At 35.3% G+C, this 26,336-nt stretch overlaps 1 protein-coding gene across 27 annotated transcripts in view; it reads right to left on the reverse strand.

The window, feature by feature from the left end:
• LOC754582 (androglobin) overlaps positions 1–26,336 on the reverse strand; it is a 76,773-nt gene that overhangs the window by 16,173 nt on the left and 34,264 nt on the right. For 15 of the 27 annotated variants that reach the window (XM_030994979.1, XM_030994981.1, XM_030994964.1 and 12 more), the window contains 22 exons: positions 23,476–23,719; positions 22,894–22,957; positions 21,921–21,977; positions 19,025–19,039; positions 17,445–17,564; positions 16,582–16,614; positions 15,200–15,233; positions 14,645–14,809; positions 14,086–14,239; positions 13,542–13,656; positions 12,203–12,367; positions 11,426–11,570; positions 10,583–10,606; positions 8,497–8,538; positions 7,123–7,152; positions 5,449–5,476; positions 4,843–4,937; positions 4,136–4,229; positions 3,540–3,674; positions 2,997–3,150; positions 1,926–2,113; positions 971–1,173 (listed from right to left, as the gene is read on the reverse strand). In XM_030994979.1, the coding sequence (XP_030850839.1) occupies positions 971–1,173; positions 1,926–2,113; positions 2,997–3,150; positions 3,540–3,674; positions 4,136–4,229; positions 4,843–4,937; positions 5,449–5,476; positions 7,123–7,152; positions 8,497–8,538; positions 10,583–10,606; positions 11,426–11,570; positions 12,203–12,367; positions 13,542–13,656; positions 14,086–14,239; positions 14,645–14,809; positions 15,200–15,233; positions 16,582–16,614; positions 17,445–17,564; positions 19,025–19,039; positions 21,921–21,977; positions 22,894–22,957; positions 23,476–23,719 (2,304 nt within the window). Of the gene's footprint in view, positions 1–970; positions 1,174–1,925; positions 2,114–2,996; positions 3,151–3,539; positions 3,675–4,135; positions 4,230–4,842; positions 4,938–5,448; positions 5,477–7,122; positions 7,153–8,496; positions 8,539–10,582; positions 10,607–11,425; positions 11,571–12,202; positions 12,368–13,541; positions 13,657–14,085; positions 14,240–14,644; positions 14,810–15,199; positions 15,234–16,581; positions 16,615–17,444; positions 17,565–19,024; positions 19,040–20,223; positions 20,284–21,920; positions 21,978–22,893; positions 22,958–23,475; positions 23,720–26,336 lie in introns of all 27 variants that reach the window. The other 12 variants (XM_030994969.1, XM_030994973.1, XM_030994977.1 and 9 more) reach the window with 10 other exon arrangements.

Raw genomic sequence — 26,336 nt, forward strand, 5'->3', positions numbered from 1 at the left:
AATATGACAAATTTCGGTTTTATTAGTGGTGTTAACAAACAAAGGCAACAAGATGTTCAATCAGTTCTCTGACATATTTTTTTAATTTTATTTATGGATACTAAGCTAATTTGAAATTAACCAATTCATTTCAAAAGAACATCATTTGAAGCTTCCTCTCAAAGACTTCTAGGACATTACTGATTTGTTCGTGTAAGCTCTGTGATCTTTACACAGGGTCCCACTTTCATAGCCTATTCATGATGCATTCCTTCATTCCCATACTCTCAAAAGTAAACATGAGCATCTTTACTTTAGTGTATTCATTAAACATTAAACTTTGTTCCATTTTACAAGATTCTTGTACATTATACCCTTCATCTACCGCATTCACAGTTGTTTCTCAGGACTACTAAGGATGATTATCCCCCACTTATCTTGCCAGAACATATATACCCAGGACAACTGCACCCAAGTACCCCCTATGTGGTTGTCCAACAGGTTTTGTGTGAAATATTTTGAAGGAGGTGGTTGTACAGGACTTGATAGTCCCGGGCCCCATTGCACAAAACTCACCATTGATGGTAACTTTACCATCAATGGTGAGTACCATGGAAACCTTGATTTGTATTAATAGCGATTGAGCCCTGTTACCATGGTAGTTGCCATTGATGGCAAAGCTAATATGATAGTGGTGTTAATTTTACCTGACAGCTAAGAAAGCAATAAATGCTTGTTAGTAAGCAACCAGAAGACCGACGGCTTCAGGTCTTCTCCGAGGGACCTGGTAATGAGGATTAATGCTTTACCAAAGGGCACTAGCGCATCGACATGGTTTCGAACCCGGGTCACCGGATAACGAGACCACTGCTCTACCGACTGAGCTATCGCGCTTCCCCCTACTACCAATGGTAAGTTTAATGCAACAAGGCCCTTTATCCAGATGTGGTTCCACAATGTTGCGGGAGAGGAACGGATTAAAAGAACTTACAGGAGCGTGAAGACCTCTTCTCGTCTTCCCCTGGCTCTCGATCCCTGAGGAAGGTGAAAGCTGGGATGACCGCATGACCCTTGCCTGATGTACTGGCCACAGACTCCTCATTGTCCAGTATGTCCAGACTGATGTAGACGTCCGACTTGGACGTACCAAACTGTATGCTGGATACATGGTCCTCCTGGGGCTTTACAACATACCTGTAACACATTTAAAAAAAAGAAAGATTTGGAATGGTATTAAATATAAAATGGATTTTTCTAACGTCATTGAATATTGTTTCGAACAAGTAAATGCTGATATGAATACTAAGTCAAAAAGTAAAAGAGTACATTTTTTTAGAGCACTTTCCATGTACAGATCATACTTGATTATGAATATTTCAGCAAAAAGTTTAGTAATCAAATTTGCTTATGTAAATATGTAGGTAATAGAGTTTGAACAAAAGAATATAGTTTTCGTTATTTAACAGTTTATACTTGAAAAGTATTTAAAATTGATGCTATTCTTCTTCTGAATAAATTGATCCTTCATGACTGAAGATTAGCACACAGCGGAGAGCAGTGCATGCAGTAATTCTATGATACAAACAGATTTCCACATCATAACCCTGAGAGTCCATCATCTATCCCAGCTGTGTTCCAAGCCGATTCTTTCAGCCAGTCAAACAATAATTTTCTCAATATGAAGAATTTAATTCCAAAAGGAACTAAATCCAATTTTGATCAAAATTGAGTTATTGATATCAGAACATTGTTTACTTCAGTACCCGTCTTTCAACAAAAGTATTTACCTAAATTTTGGGAGCAATTATGAAAAAATGCATCTTCTAATATCACTTTTCCATAGACGCCTGTACAAAATCTGGTTAAAAATGCGTTTTTCTCTCAAGTTACAAAAATGGATTTACCTCCTTTTGAAATTATACTCTTCATATATTTAAATGTCTTACCTCATAATGATGTTCTCCTTGTTAGGGATGTAATAGTCTCTTATCTCTTTCAGGAGGAAGCTGCTGTTGAGTCCGTCCCTAGCAGGCTGTGGGAGAGGACTAGATGAACCGATCAGACGCATCCTCCACTTCCCGCTGGCGAGTGGCAGGTCGCTGGTTCGAGCCTCAGCAAGGAAGGTGTAGCCTCTCTGAATTATTCAAGGTATGAAAGAAGATTTGTTTTAGAATTTTCTTTAAACAATGATGTAGATATCAGAATCAAAAGAGTTTCAGTCCTCCCCTCTTGACAGTCACTACTCCATAGTAGAGGTAAGATGTCTTACCTTTTTTTTCTTGTACTCAGTCAGAGCAACTCGCTGGAAGACTTTTGGCATCTATTCACCCGTATCATCCATAACCTTACCGTCACCTCACCACCATAATCACCATTACCTCAACAATCTCAACAACATCAGCATGCCTTGCGCATTGTAGAGGTGTTGTGGACGAATGGATAAGTCGCCGAACTGTGGATCATAAGGTCCGTGGTTCAAGTTCAAGCAGCACTAAGCAGCACTAATGTCCTTTGGCAAGACATTGATCTACATTTGCCACTCTCCACCCAGGTGTTAAATGGGTACCCAGTAGGGTGCGAAAGCTAATGTGGTTAGATTAGCAAGTGTGCGCATGTAAAAATGACGCCTGGCTGGAATGCTCCCCAGGGAGTGGAGAATGTGCATACATTGTGTGCGGGTAAGCCTGAATCCAATGACCGGGGTAATAATATACTTATCTGTAAAGCGCTTTGTGAGGGCCTCCGGTCCTGAAAAGCGCTATATAAGAACGAGCTATTATTATTATTATTATTAATATATACTCTCAAAGACGCTCTACTGTTGCAGAATCCTTACCCTGTTCTTCTTGTACTCGTATGGAGCCACTCTCTGGAAGGCCCTTGGAATCTCTTCACCCGTATCACTGTCCCCAACACTAAGTATACAACCATTACCATCTAACAGTAATCTCTATCACTAAACTTGCCCCCTGTTAATGTACATTCAAAATTCACCGCTACAGGATTTAAGTCCTTACCCTGTTCTTCTTGTACTCGTATGGAGCCACTCTCTGGAAGACCCTTGGAATCTCTTCACCCGTATCATTGTCCACCACCCTCAGCATACAGGTTGGGATGGAGCAGTAGAGCTTGGGTACAACCAGCATAGGCTCTTGGACAAACAGGACATCCCTGCAAGAACAAAGAAAAGAGAATAAAATCTTGTTCAAACTACACTTTTCTTCACATATTCTGACATACATGTAGTTCTGACATTTTTTCTCACATGTTCTATAACATAATATCCCGAAAAGAAGAAACAAACAAACAAGAATAAAAGCCTTGTGATATCACATCATATGGCTTCCAAGACAAAGGATATTAAAACATTTCTAATGAAAGGTCTGTTGATGACAGACTCTTTCATATCTTAATATTGTTTGGCAGCTTCATAGAAATTTGTAGGACATATCTATAGACTGTCCCGTACAGCAAAGTATATATCCTATTGAAGATGGAGCCCAACCCAATTTATCTGGAATCTCTCATTAGAGAAGTTAACAGATTGATATCTTTCTCACCTGAAGACCACAAACCATGTGTGTGGTGGTTGCTCCTGGTAGGTGCCTTGGAAGTCTACGTAAGAGATCTTGTTCCACTCGTCTTGGTAGAAGGTGAAGTCAGGCATCAGATCAGGATCAGTCTTGAACATTGTCCTAAATGATGGATGGAAGACATAACTACATTACAGTTTGTGTACATATACAAATATAATAAGATTTTAAGTAGTTCTCTACCATTCACGGCATGTAGTGTTGCCAGTTAGTATAGCAGTGATTCATTGTATATTTGCAAAGTCTGATACTGCTATGACCCCTCCCCCAAAAAAGATGAAAGTAAGAAAATATATAAGCACAGAATATTGATAAACTTTTTAATGCTCGAAAAGAGATCTAGACAACTCAAAGAGATCGGGAAAAAAAAAAGAAGAGATCTGGGAAAACTATTAAAAAATAGAGTTATTTAAAAAAAGAGCTCTAATCAACTAAAAAACAGTTTTTGCTCAGGCACTTTTTAAATAGCTGAAGGGAAGAGGAAAAAAAACAATGAAAAAATATAACAACAACAACTACTTCTTACAATGAACTGAAAGACTATTAGCTGAAGAGTTGCTTACCTGAATAGATGTAGAGCATGTTGCTCCAGGTTAGGCTCCATGATGCTCCAGGCTTTCTGGAGCTGCTCCTTGGCTTGGACATTGATAGTGGTTCCTGATGGAGAAGAGGAGAATAGATGGAAAAAAGACAATAGGTACAGCTGTAAGAAAGATATGAACATTACAGTACTTTCCTCACAATACTACTATGTTGGGCGACGTATGCAATGCCAGGGAGTGGCAGTTGGTTGGTTTTGATTTGATAGCTGGCCTCAAGGATAATTGTTCTTTGGGGGTAATTGACCTTCAAGTGTAATCATTCAACTGGGATTTACTGTATGGGGAGTACAGAACAGGTAGTTACAATTATAAGAGATAGGTGTCAGGGGGGTATTTCACAAAGATCCTAAGTTGAACTTATCTCTAAGTTGGACTTAACAATTATGGAAAGCCATTAGCATCCTTGAAAATATTTGATAAATGTTATTTTTAAAGGCATAAAATGTTGATTCAAATCATTCATATTTTCTATTATCAAGGAGATTTCATGTTCTTGATGTGGAATTTATAAAAAGTCTAAAATACTTGAATTTTGGCTTTTGAATATATTTTATTTTAAGGCTACAAATGGCTTTCCATAAACTTTAAGTCCAAGTTAGAGTTAAGTTTGACTTAGGATCTTTGTGAAACACCTCCCAGATCACATTTCTAATCCAACAGAAACTCACCTGGACTCCTGGCAGCCTTGACCTTACGTACATAGCATCCTCTCCAATACTTGGCAACCATTGTGACAGCCTCATCCTCCCCCTCTGTCGGCTCCCTAAAAAATAAAAGCAATCATAATAAATTATAGATAAACTATAGATATCAGACCTGCTGAGAGACAGATACAACATCAGTGGAGAAACAGAAGAGCATTTATTCAGAGCCTTTAAATTAAAGTATGAACACTGTTAGCTCTTAGCAGAGAAAATGAGCTGAATGACATGTGGATGCTTTATATATCAAATATGCCACTAAAAAATGATAGTATTTGACTTTAAAATGATTCAAAGGATTACAATGAAACATGGACTTTTGAAATTGTCAGATCATTCTTCATGTCAAGTTTCGTGCGACACAGATAGACAAAAAAGGGAATAAAATTTGTCTGTATTTGAAAGTTGATACGCAAACCCATATTAGAGGGTAATTTGAAATTTTTTTGAGAGCCTCTTGATATCTAAGGAAATGTCAAATGTAAATGATGCACGCTCGTGAAGTAGGCTCTCAGATAAAGCCATGTGATTTTATAAAGTAATAGTTGTTCTCAAGTATCATTACACACTCACCTGTCTACCCAATGATCTGGAACTTCAACTGTTTGAGGAGTAAACAATGAAAATATGTTATTATGAGAAATATAATGAATTGTAACTTTACAATATTGCGTACTTCAGTACATTCTCCCCTGGTCACCCTGATGCTAGAATTTCGTTTAGAAATGCATTCATCATGACAATGATGTAATATATCACCTGAACAAGTATTGGTCTATCTTAATAATTATATAGTATATGAGAGAGAGAGAGAGAGAAAAAATGTATGATGGAGTGATGAAGTAAGCACTACGTAACATTGTACTTCTTTATTCAGCAGCTTTTGGATATGTTATTACAGCATGCCATAGATACATTATCTTTTTTAAATATTGTTACTTTAAATTATTTCTAATGGTTATCTATACTGTATGTAAAATTTGAGCATAGTGTAATTATCAATTCTTGAAAGCTGATATAAGTACTTGCTGCAAATTTGAAGCCAAAATAAACAAGAAGTTTCCTTTTGACTTAACTTTTGTTGTACGGTGGGAAAAGGCATGTTCCCATTAAATTTGCTTCAGAAACATGAATCTTTAGTGACATTGTTTAAAGCTGAGCCTGCAGAGTAAACTCATCTTGACTGTAACTGTCTCATGATGGTGATGAACAAGATTAATTGTGCTTTATGTGTGCTGGGGTATCTTAGGTCAGTGCATCATGCTGGAACATATTACATGTATCTTCAAGACAGTTTATGTTTTTTTTTAAGTGCAACATTTCATAATTCTGGAGTAAATGAAGTGTAATCCATTCCTTCACAGTGACAAACACACCATGATATTGAATGTTACATGTATGTTAGATTGACACACTTTGACAGATATTTCCACTTTTATCCGTAAAAACTAAAAAAATTGATGAAATGAATACACCCGATGAAAGTATATGTAAATATTATACACCCTGTGAAAAAAATTGTGTAACCAATGAAGTTCTCAGAAGGGAGCTGTTTGATGCATATCCAAATAATTGGATTCCTCATATTAGATGCATGTGCTGAATGTAACTAAATGTATAAAAACCTGTCCATATAAGACATATCTGACTGGTCATTGGAGGTGAGTGCTACAGATTTAGCCTTTTTAATAGTGTCAATGAACTAGAATATCTAAACCACCCCCTTAAGAGAGAGAAATATATCTCATAACCATCAAAGAAGCACGAGTTCAAATAAAATCCCAGAATACACTTAAATCCAATATTTCAGGCTAAATACTATGAACTGCATGTAAATGCCACATTTCGACTTGATTACTTTATTCTTTGACATTTATCTTCAGCTATATTCATGAATGTTGAAAAAAAAAGATGACTTCAACAACCTGAGGAGCCTATACTGCAATTTCAGGAAAATCCTTTACAATACAGATGTACTAAGGAAGAAATTCAATGGTATTTAATTAAACAAATTGTGCATATCATCTTGGTTGGAAGTGCTACTGGGTGTAAATATGAAGTGAACAACTCAAGTGCAGCATAAAAACCAGTGAAGAATGAAACCAGTGAAGGATCAAAACCAGGGTAGGAATGAATAATGGAATGGTTGATGTGGGAGGAAATCATGGCAAACACAATAGTGAAATGGGAATAAAACAGGAGTAAGTAGAACAAAAATTAAAAAAAATAGGAGGGGTCCAAACACACCGCCTTGTGGTTCTGCTTCCTCTGTGGTTTCTGTTTGAAAAGGAATATCACAGTAGGAGAAGATAGGACACATTACATGAAGTCTTCTACATACATGCAAAGAGCAAATGACACACATACTCATTACCTTTTGTAAATCCTATTAAATTCACAATCAGGGCCCCGTCTTATAAAGAGCTGCGATTGATCCAAATTAAGTTGCCATCGATCGCAACTGTTTATAAGACGGGCCCAGAAGTAAAGTTGTTTTTCTATGGAGTTACATGTAGCATTAAAGAAGACAGCATGCACAACAGAAAAAACAAAATAGTATCTATATATTAGATTATAAATACAGGTAATAGGAAAAGGGCTTCCTTTATCCCTTTTATGAATGCACTTTAGGCACTTCCTATCACAGGGGGATACAACAGACAGAGAGATACAAAACAATTGAGTGTCTTTATCTTTAACTAGATAACTTTACATCCCTCTCTACACAGAAACACTTACAGAAGCTAACATAATACATAAAACTTTAATCAAGAAAATCAAACTTTAGTATCCCAAACCTGTAAAAGTCAAAACCTCTTATTAAAGTTCCTTTCTCCAGTATCCACTGCATACATTCAATACAAATCTTGACACAAAAACTCTCACGCTGGACTACACGACTCGCTGTTCTACTTACAACTAACTTGACTGCCTGCCCTTGACACTTTGCAACCCAACAAATAATCAAATTAGTCTACTTTGGAAAAGAGGTGCATGTAGCTTTATACTAGGAAGTTCAGCTAAATCCAAGGTAATTATAGTATTCAGCGTTTTGTATCATCGGGAAAAAATGTCTTTACAGATTGAATTATCATTATAACTATCATCATGATGTTGTTGAGTACAGTATGACGAGAAGTGCAAGTACACATGAATAATAGATTTCTTAAGATGAAGTGTAAGACACTGAGATACATTATTTTGTCCCTCTTTTCAATATTACAGAAACAGCTGTGGAAAAACTGCTTTTACAATTTATACATATTTGCACACTAATTAGCTTTATACATGTAAGTGCATGATACATGATTGTCTGTTTTTTTTACTGCTAAGAGTAATATAATTAAAAACTACCTAGCAACAACAACAAAAAGGCATACATGTACAGCACAGGACTACTTGACTACAACTTGAATATTAGCATCTACATGTATTGTTTGATACATTACATAACTTTTGCACCACTCTACTATGAGCCATAAACTATAAACTTGGTACATTTCACTGCAATGAAACAGATTTCATTCATATCTTTTCCTATCGTTAGAAAACCTCTGGGTAGATGACTTGATCATATCGCCTGAATCACAATAATATACAAGAAGATCAAACAAAACTTACTCTTTCTCGACAGCTTGGCTGATTTCCTTGAGGCACCAGTAGCTGTACAGAAAAGGGGGAAAATAGTAACATGATAATACAATTGCAAATAATTGTAATAATATTTCAAAGTTCTTTTTTTTCAATTCTAAATTGACTTACATGTATCATTGAAACACTCCAATATTTAAGTAATAATATAGTTTGATAAGTTTCAGAACAATTAAGAAAATGAATTTTCCTGATATAGAAAGAACTGATTTCACTTAATTTTCCCATTAAAATCAAGAGATCTTATGTCATTTCTTATAAAGTATTCATTGCCGTACACAGAGTAAATGATTTTATACTCATGTAAAAAGTGAAATAGATGTTTCTTAAAACAGAAGTGCTTTAATGCACAATTGTCAGATTTTGATCTATGAAGGGAGGTTCTTCCAGTTCCACATCAACAAATGATCTAACTAATTTTCTTCCTTTCTTAAACAACACATTTTCCATTTTTGGTTTCATTCATTCAAATACGAAGATAGAAAGTTAAAGAAGGTCATTATATCCAAAAACTTTGCCAGAAGTTTACAATGCCATCAATGATACAAATCATTTGGTAAGAAATGAATGAAGTTAAATCTCTCCTAGACTACACACTTCTGCGGTCTATGTCATAGAATCTATGGCTGCTAAAGCTAAAAGATCTACATGCATAGACTCATGAAGGGTGCAAACACATGCTGCGTAGAAGGAAAGTTAATTCAAAAGTTAGGAGTCAATATATGAAATAAATGTTGTTACACAGTATTATACAAAATTGTACAATAAATACGAAAACAAAGAACTCAGATGATAAATGTGAAATTAAAAAAAATGAACAGAAAAAAAAAAAAAAGACATGATCAAATCCTAAAGAAACAAAGATAAAAATAAAAATAAAAGAAATCTGTTGATGTAAAAATCAGTGAACCTGTATTCGTTATATGTTAGACAGGAAAAAGAAATCTACATCTATTGCCTTTCAGCTCAATAAAATCTAAATGGAAATGAAGCTTAATGTCTTAGTTTCTATGTTAAAGTTTCAAGGGATACTTTTGCATTTATTCTTTGTATTTAACAACTGAAAAGCATAATCCTCATTATCGAGAATAACAAAGATTTGTCAGTATTCTTTCAATCAAAATGGTAATTCAAAATAAATTTTACTATAAAATCTTAAGGGGGACTAATCACGTCCAAACATTGTAATTTGAAACACCTCCTCCCATTCCCCCTCCCCCCCCCCCCCCCCCCCCCCCCCCAAAAAAAAACACCCCACCTATATGAGGCATTTAAATGTTGATGAATTAAAGATGTGGAAAATTAATTTCATATTGAATATTCTTCTCATGCATCAAATTGACTGTTATTTAGTATGTATTTAAAATTGTTGAAAATGTCTTTCCAACTTTCTTTATGAAGCTGTAAATACACTAGAATGGTACCCAAAACAGAAAACCCAAATTATGTATTCTTTTATCAATACTTGTCTTCAAATACATATTTTATTTTTTTTTGGTGGGGGGGGGGGGGATCTTAGCAGAAGTGTGTCTTAAATGACATTCAGGTATAATATTAAGATTAAGATTTAGTACCAAAATACCAAACATGAAATGTAAACACAATTCTTATAAATTAATTTGGTTAAGTTTTAAAAAATCAACCTCACATTAAGTTTTTTGATTAGTATTAATTAGTATACCTCCTGGTTCACTGGTGATATCTGCAGCGTGCGTGCATGATGGTACAGGCATACAAACGTGCAGGGTACGTGCAGGTTGCGATATATGCATGGATCAGGGGATGAAATGAGCTCATGAGTTTGGCATTGGTGAATGATTTGATGAAGGTAATGGGACAGTGCAATTACAGGTAATAAACGTTTCGAGGGAAAATAAGTTTTTAGCATTTTCCCCTTAACAAATTTATTCAAGTTTATTGACTGAGAAGTCTCACAAAATCAAACTTTTTAGAAATTGTAGAAATTTGAGTAGTATTTGTGCAATATCAATCGTAAAAGGTGAATTGTGAATCAAAATTGGCCTGTTAATATGAGGGAATACTATCCCATACTTACAGGGCCTATTATCAATGCCGGGTGCTATGGAGCACAAGTAAATTTGAAGAAAGTTCAAGAGAGTTAAAAGGAATTTAAAATACTTTATATATCCTACTTCTGAGAATTCCTTTTCTGCTATTCATGCCAGATTTGTAGAGCAAGATATTTTGTAATATTGGTAAGACTTTACTTTTTCAAGGCTTAAAAGGCTTCAGATGATGCCTGTACTTCGTAGCCTTGAACAAGAATATGAATGATATTCATATTCCAAAAAATAGTCTCTGCCATTGCCATAATAAAAAGCATAGGATTTTGCTGGATTTTTTATCTGTTTTTTTACACTGCATGGTAGATGGAACATTTTGTGTAAACTCAAAATACCAACCGAAAGCCAATTAACAACCCTCCACCAGTTATCACTTTACTCCAAACAAAATCTTTAAAAACATTTGTAAGCACAAATCAAGCCAAATTACAAAACACTGCTCATGTTTGTCATACAACAAAAATATATTCATACATGCAAAGCAATTATCTCATGCTTGCAAATTTAAGGATTTTGGGTATCTTTGTCAATTGATTTTTATTTATAAATGGCAATTATTGCAAGAATTTTCTGACCTGAAGCAAATTGTATATTACAAAAAATTATATGAAAATTACAAATAAATATTTAATGATGTTGTATATACAGTATTTGATGGATTGCAAAATATATGATCGATACCGAAGTTAAACATATGTTACATGGTTACATGGAAATACACATCAATATATACCATAAATTTACATAAATGTATGAAGGACTACAATGTCGCAAATATATAAATATGATTTTTTTTTTTTGTCTAGATGACCTACCTGGTCGACTCTGGCTAACAGGTATCCCGGCGATGTTCTTGGTGAGGACGTCAAAGTTGAATGCTTTCCAAGCAAAGGTCATCTCAGGGGTCAAGCTCTCGGTGAGTGACTTGCGCAGGGTGTTGTAAAGGGCATCCTTGAAAACCTGTCAAATGATCACAAGAAGAATTAATGAAAATGCATAAAAATAACAACAACAAAGATAATATGATATTTGTCTTTATAAAGCACGGTACAAAATGTAGTCGTACTACACTCCTTATGAAACACGAGATAAATGAAATGGGAGCCTTTAACATACAATCATAAATGAAGATTAGTAAAAGTATATATATATTAGTATTCCGAATACATCAATTGACCTGAAAAGGGGCAGCAACTTTGCTTGCTATTTATAGCATTCTCTTCTGTAAGTGATGAAACAAAAAAAAGTGTATAGATATAGGTACCACCTTTTATAACTGCAAAATTCACACAATACAAGTATCGTCTGTGAATAGACAGAAGGGTGTTAACCTTGTGTTATATAATAAGAATTGACACACTTCTGGATCACTACCAGGATGTTGTTGAACACGAACAGTAGAATTGGACAAGTTCTTTTCATACAGTCCCAAGGATCTTATTAAATCTTCATACAAAATGGCAAATCTGTTCTTACAGATTACCGCCAATATAGCATTGGGCACCAGACTCTTCATCTTACTGACTGTCTTTTTTTGTAAGGCTTTCAAAACCTTTCAACCGATGCAGGCAAAATGGTGCTTCTGTTCTTACCTCATGATTGTGTATGACAGCTAAGGTGTCGTCGCGTACAGGACAATGTAGAAGACCAAGTTCCTTCATGTTGGTGTTGAAGAGCTCCTTGTTGTCAAAGTTCTGGATGGCGTTGCCGATGGTCTGCATGACCTGCATGGCCTGGTCTACAAAACGACAGCTTTCCTGTAAATATAACACAAAAATATGCAATCACCAATCATATGGAAGAGAGTGTTCAGGTTCTCCAGTCCTAATTTTATACCACATATCGAGGGGTCAGTGACACAAAGACGTAACTCCATTTTGGCCATTTTGAGAAAGTAGTTTAACGATAGAGGTCCACTCGGGCCTTAAGGAGTTAAGTCTATGTTTCACTAGCCATTGACTTCAATGCGGTGTTGGGTGGAGTTAAGTCTTTGTGTTTCCTGGAAAACCAACATTTTCTGAACATTTTGATATCAACTACTCATTTTGGCAAAATATGAAGTTACATCTTTGTGTCACTGAACCCTTAATATGTCTTAGACGTGTTCAAGGTGACAAGGCAGAGTGAGGATGCAGTATGTTTTGGTGGTCCAAGCATTCCAATACCAATATTGATGGCCTTGTCCCTTGGATAGGATATGAAGCACAAGTCCTTTGGTTCATTCATTGGCAAATATCTATTTTTTCAGCATAAAGGGAACATAAACAGACCTGCCAACCTCTGGAGTTCAAAAACTGTATTCTTTAGTGTCAAAAGTTGTATTTTACTGACAAAAGTTGTATTCTTGAAAATAAACACGAATTGTTACGCGGATCAATGCCTCTTACAGTTTCTACCTACAAGAAGAATTTTTGTTATTGATCATTGGTTGAATATGCATTATTTCGTCACGACTGGTATGTTCGATGAACCAATAAACATCCCCAAATTGCCGATGTGTGATGCTTGTAGGATACTTTACAGGATAGAATGGACATTTTGCCATTGAAAATGGCGGACGCCCACATAAAATATTAATTTAAAAAAATAAAAAATAAATAAATAAATAAATAAATAAATAAAATAAAAAATAAAAAATAAAAAAAAAAAAAAAAAATTTTTTTGTTTTTTTTGTTTTTGTTTTGAAAATCATATTTTATTAAGGAAAATCGTACTGTCGTATTTGCTTCTAAAAATCGTACTAAATACGACTAAATCGTACTGGTTGGCAGGTCTGCATAAACCATCGATGTATATCATTAATTTGCATATCAATTTTTTTTTCTCTATCAAAAGTGAAAATCTAAAACTACGGTGTCTCTGTGAGTAGACAGATCCACACAATATCAATACTAAAATCAAACTAGCAAAAGATAGGTTTTGAATGCAAACCTTAGTAAGATGCGTCATGACTGTTTCCTCATCCCCATAGACAAATGGCACAGTGGAGCACAGGTGAACATGGTACCCTAGAGGTGCGGTCATCATGAAACGAAGGACATGCCGACTGTAAAATAAAACAATTAAGATTTATAGATACACTGTAGATAATATAAGCACTTGGAAGAAAATATGTCAGTAAGAACCATAGCCACAAAAGTGGAAGCTTTCATGGGCATTGTGCAACCCGATTTCAATATGGTACCTCCTCATAATACAATAGTTGCTGCTCAGTCAATTTGTTTGGGCCTTGGCAGTGCTTTAAAATCAAATTGTGAGAAAGTTATGTTGGTAACATGTGATAAAGTTGTGAGAAAGTGAGTAATTGCGCTAAAGGAAAATGTACATTCTTAATGACTCTATAGATATTAAAGATCTCAGATATCATGAGGAAGGGCGTCTTTAATTATTGACGGTGAGATTACGGAATTACATCTACATAGAACATAAGAAAGCAAATTGCAGAGTCCTCAGGCTCTGGAAAGACAGTACTCACCCTGGAGGCAAGGTGAGAGCAGCAGCCTTGGTGAAGGTGGAGCGAATCCTCAGGATGGGTTGACCAACCACCAGACTCTTCCAGGAGTAGGGTTCTGCTACCAGCAGACCGGGCGTGGTGGGGGTCACAGGCGTGTCTTTGGGAGTTATGATAGCTGCAAGGAGAATCAAACAATATCAAAATATATATTCAGTCTCATTTTGAGCTCTTAGGTAATTAAAAAAGTCACATCAAGTAGTGCAATTTATCCAGACTTCTTAATCATCCTGTGGTGTGAGATAAACTTGCAGACTAGAACAGGAGGTCCATGCTGTTTTCCCCAAAAGTATTGTTTCACACAACATCGGGCTGTGATTTTAATGAGAACAGACAAAAATGAACTACACATTCAAAAATTTCATACTACTGAAAAACCTAGGGACCTTCTTTGTAAGCTGGTTCATATTTTCGATGACATATTGGTTATAAAAAAAAATCTCTTTCATCTCTTAAACGAGATGTCATCATGGGTCCAGCTATGAAGTTGCATTGGTGTCACAGTCTGTTGATCTGCACTTACCATCAGCCACACTGCTTGATCCAGCGATGGACTCTGTATCCTTGAGCTGATCCTTGCCTCTGGTAGAGCTATGGGAGGTCTTGGGTAGATCAGCAGGGGGATCAAACCACCTGGAGAGCGATGAGAAGCTCACGATGATCTCAGTAGGCTCTAGATTATCAACGACTAAGATCACCAGTGGGTCAAGGATAATTGCTTCTTCATCTCATTTTCTACTTCACAACATCATCATGACGTATTTTACCTTGTAAATGACCATGCAATTCAGCTTAGGCTGCAAGAATGTCATTTTGAATAAACCCTTATTGAATTGAATAATTTGAATTGAATAGGTATTCTCATTTTAATACACGAAATATTCCTGTAACACATGCATTATAACTGGCAACTGTCATTTACAATAAAAACAAAATTAAATTTTAACAGTTTGAACTTAAATTTTACTCCCGTTTTAAAGTTTTTATGTAATTTATCTAATCGTGTTATCAGTTTGAGGAAAAAAAACTTAGCAGACATCATTAGGCCTACATGTAGAACGTAGGTTGTAAAGGATACACATGTAATGTGGAGATCGATCATCTGTTGTGGTCTGTAATAAAGAAAAAGATAGAAGAAACAATTATCAATAAATCTTTGACTAAATTGTTGCAGTGATAGGGCCTACTGCTTAGTGCTAAACATAGGCATCACTTTCGATAGATTATATTTTTATTTTTTCAAAATGAAAGCAATAATGTAGAAAAAACAGCACTGAATTTAGAATGATTTCATTTCAGAAGATACTGACAAAAATTCTGAGGCATTGTATTTTCTACCTGTATGCCTTTTCAAATGAATTTTAATTTTTCTTTCTCAGGAAGTCATGTCATTTTAATCATCAATAGTGATCTGTCAGTTTATGACAGGTTCAGTGACCCAATCATTTTAATAGAAGAGAAAAAAAATTAACCTGCTCAAATTGAAATGTGTCCAGTGTGTGGAAGTGAATGAAGATGTGTGGCAAAAATCAAACAAGTATAAACAAAAAGAAGAGATTATTTCTCTTTTGTTTTTCTTGGTCACTATTTTAAAACTTGAACACGATGCAGTGGACAGAGTAATGCATGCATGATGATCATGAGGTGAGGTGATGTCAGTGCTCAAGGTTAAAGTCCAGCAGTTTGAAAAAGAATTCATGCAAAAACATTAAGGTACGCCATAATGTAGTTATAATTGTTAAGCTATTATTATCACGTGTGGCGTTCGCTTGTAAATCGTTTTGAGCGAGGTTCGTGGTTACATGTTTTCTTTCAAGGTTTGCGGTTACAAACCACACTCAAATCTATCATCACCGTGGAAGACTTCAAATATTGTAAAGTGTTGTTTGTTATTGTGTGGCTATATGTTCAGCCTTCATTTTCAGTAGCATTCTACTCACTGGTTCTTTGATTAGTCTTAAATACAGGTAAAAAGCTTTAAATTTTACTTTAGCTGGTGTCTTGTCTCCTTGACAAAGATGTACATAAACACGTTTTACATTACTTTATCAGATACAAATCACTTACATCTTTTTCTATCATCACAACAAAGATTAATACAATTCATGCTGGTTTACTGCATGCATGTACTAAAATCCTACCCAAACTACTTTGTCATGTGTTTATAAGTGATGGGGGTAAATAAATGATGCAGTGAAGATCCAACAGAATAGAGGAAATAGACCAAATAAAAGGTGACTGGATGAGGGATTGGATAGATATGTATAGGATATGATCGGGTGGGGTGGGGTGGGAACAGGCATGGGTGGGGTAGGAACAATTAAGGGTGGGGTGTTGAGGTGAGAACCTGATGAATGTCAAGTGTCTGGTGTTGATAAAGCTCCTCTAAATACCATGTGAGAGTGATTGTAAAGAAGGTGGCAAGAGTGAATGATATATAATCTATCTTGTATCTTTCACCTTATGGCCTTCAAAGTTCATTGCTGGTCCTCGCTATAATTGTATACATACGTGGTAGGAGAAGAAAACCAAAATCCATCTTGATTGACACACATGCTGAACATATGGATGTTATCAACACAACTGAATATTTTTATGATTGGATGACGACAATAGGTTTACAATGGGATGCAAGTCATATTGTGAATGGATGGAGATGGAGATGGAGATGTAACACAATATGTGGTGGACTGTAAAAGAATGAATTTAATGTGTAAATATTGTCACCATCCAAAATTTCTTCGCACCCTTCTTTGTGTTTCTGCCTTCCATTAAATGACAATCATCATGTATCCCCATTTCTAAAAAGTTATTTGGTCCACAAACGTGGAGTAGAAAGTTAATTTGAACACAAAACTACATGTACATTTCTTCATTCATGAAATGTAAGCGATATGTTTAAACACTTTGTTCCTCTTGCTGAATGCTGGACATGATCTCATAGCAATGAAAATGATCACTCCTTACCTTAGCTACAAAATAAATATAATAACATCAAAATGGTACTGATACAGCTCTTTTGACTACCAAACTTCACATGACATGGAGGTCAGGGGTGGGAGGGGCATCCAGGGAACCGTTTCACAAAGCCTTTTCTCAATGACAAATGACAAAAAAATCAGTGACAAATCTGCTGATAACAAATCAGAAGCAAGGATTTCAGTAGCATATAACAAAGACTGTCATTTTTAACGGATGACAAGTTTTGTGAAACGGGCCCCTGGCAAAATCTCTAGAGTGTCTTTCCTCTTTACAACATAAGATTAAAAACAAAAGCAATGTCACGAGAACATGGATGTAGTTGCCATGGTGACCCTACTTACATGATGCGGCGGTGAAGGACTGAAGGGCATCCTAGCAGGCGTCTGTGAGGTCATTGACCCACTGGGGTTGGCCGGACCACCGGGGGCAGCAGACTTCTTACCAGCGGTAGGTTGCACACTCTATAGAGGGGATGAAGGCAGACTAGTATTACAGGTGGCACCGGTGGGATATAGGTTATTCAGATTCATTTACATTTTATTGACACCATCTTTAGCTTTATCTTTAAATTTAATATACAGATATATGTCAAGATCTATCTCCTCCCATTTTTAAATCAATGGTTATTTATTCACTCAAATTCTAAGACAACCTTAGCAATTACGGTACTCATATCTCAAATACCATGGACAACAGTGTTCAAATTTGTTCAAAACCCTCCAAATACTGAGTCTGAAATATGGTCCATCCAAACAAGTATACTCCCCTTAAAAGTATCCCATAGTAATTTTTTGTTCTATTCCACATTGTGACCAATACTTAGAAGTGTTATTATGATTGTTTACTTCTAAACTTACTCACAAATACTTGCTTTATCAGTTGAAAAAGAATGAAATTTGAAACGTGCCAAGATTTAGGAATAAAATCAATTTGATTTTTTTTAAATATATGTGCTTGTAAAGTTCTATTGTGCAATTCGATTGAAACAAATGTTAGGGGAGTAAATATTTCAGATAACGTAATTAATTTTTTTTTAAATCGGTTACACCTTACAACCATACATAAGTGAATTACCAAACATGTGTAGAAGACATATACAAAGAGGTAAACACAAAACATAGCTTCACAAAACATGTTTAAAAGGCATTTTAGATGATCTTCTTGGAAGTAAAATACATACATAAATTATCACAAAAGATTATAGCAATATATTAATTTCCCACATTAATTCCCATTTTTTTTAAATGTAAAGAAAGATTTATAAGATGGTGTAACAATATTTGCAAACAAGCACTGACCCAGCACTGATACAAAAGAATGTATGAGACATCTTTATAATGAAGAAAGAAAATATGCGAAAATGAAAAAAGAAAGAAATTGATGTGCAAATGCATAGGAATGAAAAATATTGACACAACTAGGGAAGCCACTAAAAAGACCTTTCAACTTTCTTTTATATTCAAGTTCAGAGATTGTGATAAATAGACCAAGTAGCTTTTGCTCTCCACGAATGTTGCTGTCAAAACTAATTGCATCTATTCTCTTCTTTCGATTCAAGTGAAATTGTTAGGGGTACTGCCCCACTCGGCGACTGATTCCTGGCAAGGTCTACCCTCAATTCATAAAAAAGTGACAAAAGAATAGCTAAATAGTCACAGGGTGCCAGAAAATCTGTAGGTATCGTCAAATTTTAAAGATAAAGTTCAGGTGGTGTGATAAACTAATAATAACATAGGGAGGAAACACGCCACTATAATTAAAGAATGAAAGAAGGATTGATTTGATGGTTGGAAAAAAAAATAGAAAGAGCAGTGAAATGTTGCATTATCGAAACTCAGCCGTGCTCAGCAATGACATAAATTCAGAGTGCAAATTTCACCCAGGCAATAAATTCAAAGACAACTATCGAGACAGTTCATACCTTCCCAGCCATTTCCTTTTGAAATAATTGTTAGCATTTGTTGAAATGGAGAACAAACAATGAAAATGCTCAGATCACATAAATGACAACACAATGAATTTTCATATTGTTACATGGCTTTTTAGATTTGAAATGACGTACGTGACTACATCATCGATGGCTACACCACAAGCTTGATTATTACATAATGTGATTTCAAGTATGGTGTTTAGTGTTGGCGTCTGGTGCTTTGAGATAAGTTTTAATTGCTACACGCAGAATTGGCCTAGTATAACAATGATGACAGGACCTGCTATGAATAGATATACTACAAGCTTAAAGTCAATTAGTCTTTAAACTGAAATTGCTTCCAACTACATTGTAACACCCACCATGTTGTTAAAAACACCTTCATCAGATTCTAACACCATAGATGGGTTTACTGTCATTACTCCCGGTGTTAATAACACTAATTAAGTTGGTAAATAAATTTTTTACACAAGGATATTTTTCATACTGTAACAGGACCTGCAATAGTAACTGTATTGGCTATCCCAGGCTCAATATTAAGAAATTACAAACACTGAGTAACTTTATGGTTATTGACACCACACTAGAAATCACAGAATGCAGTATATTTGCCCATGTACCAGCTAGTAAACATGTATCTTATACCTTGTTTAATACCTCATGCATTCCCATGTATACATGTATATTTTTGCAAGATGACTCCGCACTTAAGATGCTCGTTACCATAGCAACAAGTAAGAAACACCCTTCTTGTGTAACCTCTTATAAGCAATGACAGAAAAGAGTACATGCATACATGTGCGTAACAATATATACAAATTGTTTTTACAAAATCATTCAATCATCAGATAAAAAAGAAATTAATGATTTTTTGGTGGTGGTATTGTCTGTTTTGTGATTCCTGAGGGATTTATGCAAATATGATTTGTCTTTTCTTTCATGACTATGACCTCATACCTCATCAATAAGGAAAAGTTCGACAACATTGCTTATGCTTAAGGTATACATTCGACCACTGAAAATGCATCTGTGCTAATAATGTCATAAACATTTCCCCCCGAAACTCTGACATGTTTACGATGAGGCCGTGTTCCTACTTGTTGCTATGCACAGTATATGACGAATATCTCAAGTTAGGAGCCATTCACACAAATTTGCGCCAATGATTTAGCTAGGGTGTGTTTACATACAGAGTCAGCCAACAAGTCATAGCTTGTTGTGGTTCTCTTCCGGGTAGAGGTGGTAGTTTGCTGCCATTATAGTGAAGGAAATATCAAAGATGACATCATTCTTAGGGGCAACTAATAATACATGGGCAAGTGATTTTAAAGGGGCAAGTGATAATATAGGGGCAATTAATGATGACAGGGGCAAGTGCCAAAATGGGGCAAGTAGCATATCCTCATATGAAATGTACCATAATGATACCAGATTTTAACAATATATTTGTCTGTTTTGAGCCAGAAGGTTGTCAACTCATTTTACAGAGACTGATAACGCCCTTCTCACTCCAAACAGAGGACAGCATAAGTTATCAAAAAGATGCAGTGCTACATGTACTCTTATGTCTTCAAATAAAAGTTCATCTGTTTTTAAATAGTGATAAACCTCTGCACTTGTAAATAGTACTTAAAAACACACACACATATTGGTAAAACACAACAGATACACAAGTATTGCACTGGAATTCTGCGATTAGTGGGTGTAAAAATGCAAATTATACAAGTGAAACTCATAATTCAGTGCAATCTGTTATGCACTTTAGTGTCTACATAATGTACACACACTGTTGCGAATTAAAACTGAACAGGAGACAAACTTGCAAGCTGTGTGCAAAAACAAATCTACTTCATTAAGGGCTCTGGAATAAAACATCAAAGGAAATAATGCTGTATTAAATGTTTTTCAGTTCATCAAAGATATAATGGTAACAAAACATTGTGCATGAGTATATAATCACAGATGGTATCTTTGTTAGTATAAGGTCTGCTAATTTATTTTCTACTAGCTATTTCAGTTTATCATTTGTGAATCATATTTGACTGTTTTTCAGACTCTCTATCTGTTAGAGCTACACGTTCAAAAACTACTGTGATGTTGATGTGCAATTGAAAACACTGCAAATCTACTAATAAAGACATTCTAATTCATGCATTTCGAAGTGTTGCTCACATCTGTTTTCATCTCATTACAAGATTACTAATACAAAGTCAACACTATATACAATTAACAACTATATTATGCATACCCTTACAAAGTTGGGTAATTTGTAAGGTATGTGAAAAATTGATTTGTCAATTTCTTTTTCTTGAGAGTGTGACATATCAAAGCTTACATCTATGAAAAAATTTACAAAGGCCCTAAGTTAACCAATTCACCTTTCATTCTTGAGTTACAAGAAACATCAAATTTACAAATGGTAATAATAATAATAATAATAGCCTAAAAGTTCACTCCAAATTTTATTAAACCGAAACCGAAATTCTTTTTGCCCAATTGATCGTGAGCCCGGCAGCCACTGGTATGAATAATTCAGTTGTTAAGTATATATATATATATATATATTTTTTTTGGGGGGGGGGGGGGGGGGGCATTCCTGAAAAGATAAAGAACTTTCATCAAAAGAGACTCTGGTTTCAAATGGCTCTAGGAACATAACTTTCAAATTGGAGGACTGACTATTTTTAAAAATCAAATGTACCGATGTGATAACAAATAATGTTCTGTAAAATAAAATCTCAAAATGGTGCATAAAATCAAAGTAAATTGCATCACATAATTATGCTATAAGTTAATCTACATATGTGAAATAAAATAAAAAACAAGAATTAATGTGTATTTAGTGTGTCGTTTGTGCATCAAACTGCAGGCAGTGGTGAGAACGTACTGGTTCCTTGACGCCCCGAGCACTGGAGGGGTGCGCGACCACGCCCGGTAACTCACTCTGGTTGCATGATGAAGAAGGGAACGCATGAGTCAGGTTTTATGAGTGGGAGTCATATTCAATGTTCATGAGCAAAATACTACCTCTAACATGCTTATATATTTTCTTGATGAATCTAAAACTAACTAAAAACAAGTGGAGAAAGTCCACAGACGGTAAATCACATGCATTTTATTCTTATCATTTTTTTAAGGAGTGTCTGAGTGTATGACCTCTTCATAAACTCTTCATATTTTTGTCCACATGAATAAGAACTCCTGTCATGGGTCATGAGTCATGAGTTCAAAGTATGAACATATCATTTTGGAGCCAGAAGGGCATTTATTCATACTTAAACACGGCGTTAAAGATAAGCTTGAGTTCTGGTAAAGAAAGAATAAATTCTCACAGAATCCAACAAAACTTACACTGATTACAAATAAATGACTTGTGCCAAACGATTTTTGTAGAAAATGTATAGGGGCCGTGTAATGAGCATAGAAAGATAAGGAAACCAAGATAAGTAGGCCCGACACCATGTGCTTAACACAGGTCACTATGTCAAGTGCAAATGGGAGTTGAGGTTTTTATTGAAGATGATTTCCAGCAAGTTTTTGTGAGGTTTTTTTTAATTCTACTGGTTCAAACAATCAATCTACTGCAGGATAACCAATCCAGAATGAATCATAGCCATGTTCTCTTGACATACAATGCCCATACCAGAGCTCAATATTAGCTTTAACACCCCTTCCGGCTCTGAACGAATGATATAACAAGCAATATTGTACGATTTTTAAAAACCTTCTACTTTCAAGGAAGACATGGTCCTACTTGTTTACCATTTTCAAGTGGTATGATCATTCAAAAGTTTGCTCACACCAATCATTTTGGTGGTGAAATGAAATCAAATTCATGTTAAAGTAATTCAATGCCTTACCTTGAGATCAGATACTTTGTGAGTACACATGTAAGAGCTTGGCTTGTGAAAGACGTACAGTGTTCTGTAGGAAGAAAAACAATAGAAAATCAAATTCTTTCCACAGATAAGGTATTTTGTACCCATGGTTTCAGAATATTGGTAAAGAGATAAAGCTTTAGAACTCTTTTACGATTATTATCATTTCTGTAGATGATAAACAAGTTTCTCTTTTGCTCGTCTTTTTGTCTGTTACATCTCTGTCTCCCTCTTTCTGTCTCACTTTCTCCTCATACTCATCAATTTCTCTCCCTTTTCTTAAGCTTCTTCTGCCTTCTCATCTATATAATTTCAAGCATTAGCCTCCGTCTCCATTCTACAATTCTTTAAGGACATTCATCCTTTGTCTTCTCTATCTTCATCTTTCAAGTTAAAATCAAATTCTGTGCCATCATTTTAAAGACAGTTCCCTAGCAACTGGAGTTATTGAGTTCATATAGTTCTTTAGAAACATATCTTGTCAATATTTGCTATGTCAAATATATGCCAATATATATATATATTTTTTCTGATAAAGAAACATGAAGATGAAATGTCACTTACTTGAAGCACTTGCAGAAGTCCTCAAAGTCCATCCAGACTTTCTTATCCACCTGACACAGCTCTGCCTTGTCCCGGTTGTCTCCTGCTGGGGTCTCGCCGTCCAAGATCATCACCGACCCCTCCCCCAGGGCAGACCGGGGAACACCATCTGTCATGACGGAGTAGGTATCAGGGGGTTGGTCCAGGCCGTACCCCTCGCTGGTGCCGGGGGGTTTAAGTGCCCCACCCAGCCCGCTGCCTCCATCTGTATGCATGTTTTGGGGGTGGGAGTTTGAGGGGAAGTAGGGTAGGGCATGTTGGGGGTGGGGTATTGGGGATAATATGAGGGAGGCATATGGATAAGGGAATGAGGACGAGGTGTATGAGGGTGGGAGTGGTAATGAAGGGATAATGATATATGTAAGTATATACATCTCTTTTTTATATGTAAGGAGGGGTTGTGAGATACATGTAGGGTCTATGTACGTCTACAATATCATTCATTTTTCTTGATTTGTTCATCTGTGCTAATGAATGCAGTAATAATTACATCTTCAAACTGTAAATTAATTTTGATCGTTTTTTTTTCAATATTAAAACGTAACCTCTATGTAGTACTAAATCATTCAAATAAAATATTGAACAATAAATAATACATAACTGCTAATTAATACTTTTAGGGCTAGTATAAATGATACAATTTTGGTTTTTATTTAATCAAACTATGCTGATAAAATGGAAAGGAATACAAGAAATATATAGACAATAAAAGCAATGCTTTGTAACAAGTTTGCATGTACTTCAAACAAAATAGATTCTGAGGAATTACCCACAAAAAAGAAGGATTTTTTTTTTAAAGGATGAAAAAAAAGCAGCTTCCCCAATAAAAGCATGTTTTTTGGTGTCAACAGTCAAGAACAAAAACATTTGCGTGTAGCTAGAAAAAAGAAGGCATATGTGTGAGTGTAAATATAAGAAATGAAATGTACAAGATTGTGAAAACGTGTGACTGACAAACAAAGAAATACACAATCTGTTTCAGTTCCAAAGTATTGAAAATAACAATGTCATTATCATGTAGGCGCATTAAAGGGTATGGATATATAAAGCGGTGTCAGATACAGAATGCATGGTATGAAAGGTAGCTGTTAGAATGGCAGTGAGGATAGGATGAAGTTTGGGTGATTATGTGCAGGGTTATGGTGCAGAGGGATAGAGGTCACTCCAGACATGCATACAGAAAGAGGCAGGTCAAAGGTTAAAGTGCACTTTTTCATGAGAACATCGGATACTAAGTGACATTTCATATAGTAAATCTTTCAGAGGTTCGAACAGTGTATAACACATAATTAACGACTAAACTACACAAAAGATAAGAGAGAGAGAAGAGGATAGAAGAGAAGAGAAGAGAAGAAAAGAGAAGATAAAAGAGAAGAGAAGAGAGAGAGGGAGAGAGAGAGAGAGAGAAAGAGAGAGAAAGAGGAGCAAATATTGGCAAAGGGATCATCAAATGTAAACTTAAGCTTTACTACAGTATCTTAGAGGAAAGGAGAGAAGTAGAGAGAAAAAAAGACAGAAATTGCAGTAAGAATTATGATCAATTATGAGACAGTTAAAAACTGTAAAAATTTTGAAACAAGTTTACGTGCAGATAACCAATTGCATCTTCTTCTTTTTTCCACTATCAATAGTAATTTCGGATCGCTTTTCTTTTCTTTTCCTTTTAACAAATTTAGAAAAAATCATTTTGAAAAGAGAAATAAAGTGAGAGCCATTATTAGAACACACCAATCTATACAAGCAGTTAGATTCACAAATCAACACAATGCAATTTGCAGTTGAAGACATGCAATACCAAGCTATTCTGAAGATCATAAAATTGTGAAAAGGTACAAGTGTCACAAAAGTGTAATGCAGTTTATAGCTGTGAAATTTTGAAGTGTTACAACTTGCTGATACATTCTCAACACGTTACCAATGGCGACGAAGCAAGCAGGAAGCCAAGGGGTCAGCACAGGGTCAAATCAAGGTCAAAGGTCAGTAGGAGCATTACAGAGGAATATTGGACAGACATTTACACATCTAAAGGAGAGACAGGAGTAAATTATTTTTTCTTTCCCTAAGCCCAAGAATTATACTTCAAGACTTGCTCATTTTCCCAGCAATGAGAGTAATAATTGTTAAACAAGAATGGTAAATGGTGGTGGCTGATAGTCCTACGATACTGAATTGTGTTACAACTCATTTCCTCATTTAACACACACCTTAGTGAATTTTTGACTCACATAAATATACTGAAGGTCATATAGTCATATACACATACATCTAGTTTACAAGCCATATTGAAATTTAAAATTATATGAAATGATCTTAAACAATTATTATACCGTAACAAAGTAACTGCTAAAGAAGTGGGAGTCCTAAAATGTGCCTCAATGATAAACTTTGAAGTTTACTTTAAATAAATTTGAAGATTTTTCTCAGTACCTATTAAAGTAAAGTATGTCAAAAGTATAGACAAATCTACAGACTTCTGTAAAGATTGCAGAATCTGAATGTTTGAAGCAAGCTGAAGCATATCTAGCACAGAAAATCTTAGATTTCTTTTAAACTTGACGAGGCAAAGTGTGCTAGATAACAAATCACAATATTGAAAGTGTGTACGTAGGATCAACTAGTGCTGCTTATTTAGAGTTTCAAAATCATGTGTTTATATTTCAACAGAACCAGACTTTCTAAAAGTGCTGACATTATTTCAAAGACATGTCTTAAATATATGTCACACTTACATGTAACTGTCATCTAAAAAGACATGGTACTATTATTCACTTTTCATATTACCACTATACATTATGCAATTCTCACTAACAAGAATAAAGAAA

Source organism: Strongylocentrotus purpuratus, unplaced genomic scaffold (genome assembly GCF_000002235.5).
Source record: "Strongylocentrotus purpuratus isolate Spur 01 unplaced genomic scaffold, Spur_5.0 spur5_scaffold_21, whole genome shotgun sequence".
Classification (NCBI taxonomy): domain Eukaryota; kingdom Metazoa; phylum Echinodermata; class Echinoidea; order Camarodonta; family Strongylocentrotidae; genus Strongylocentrotus; species Strongylocentrotus purpuratus.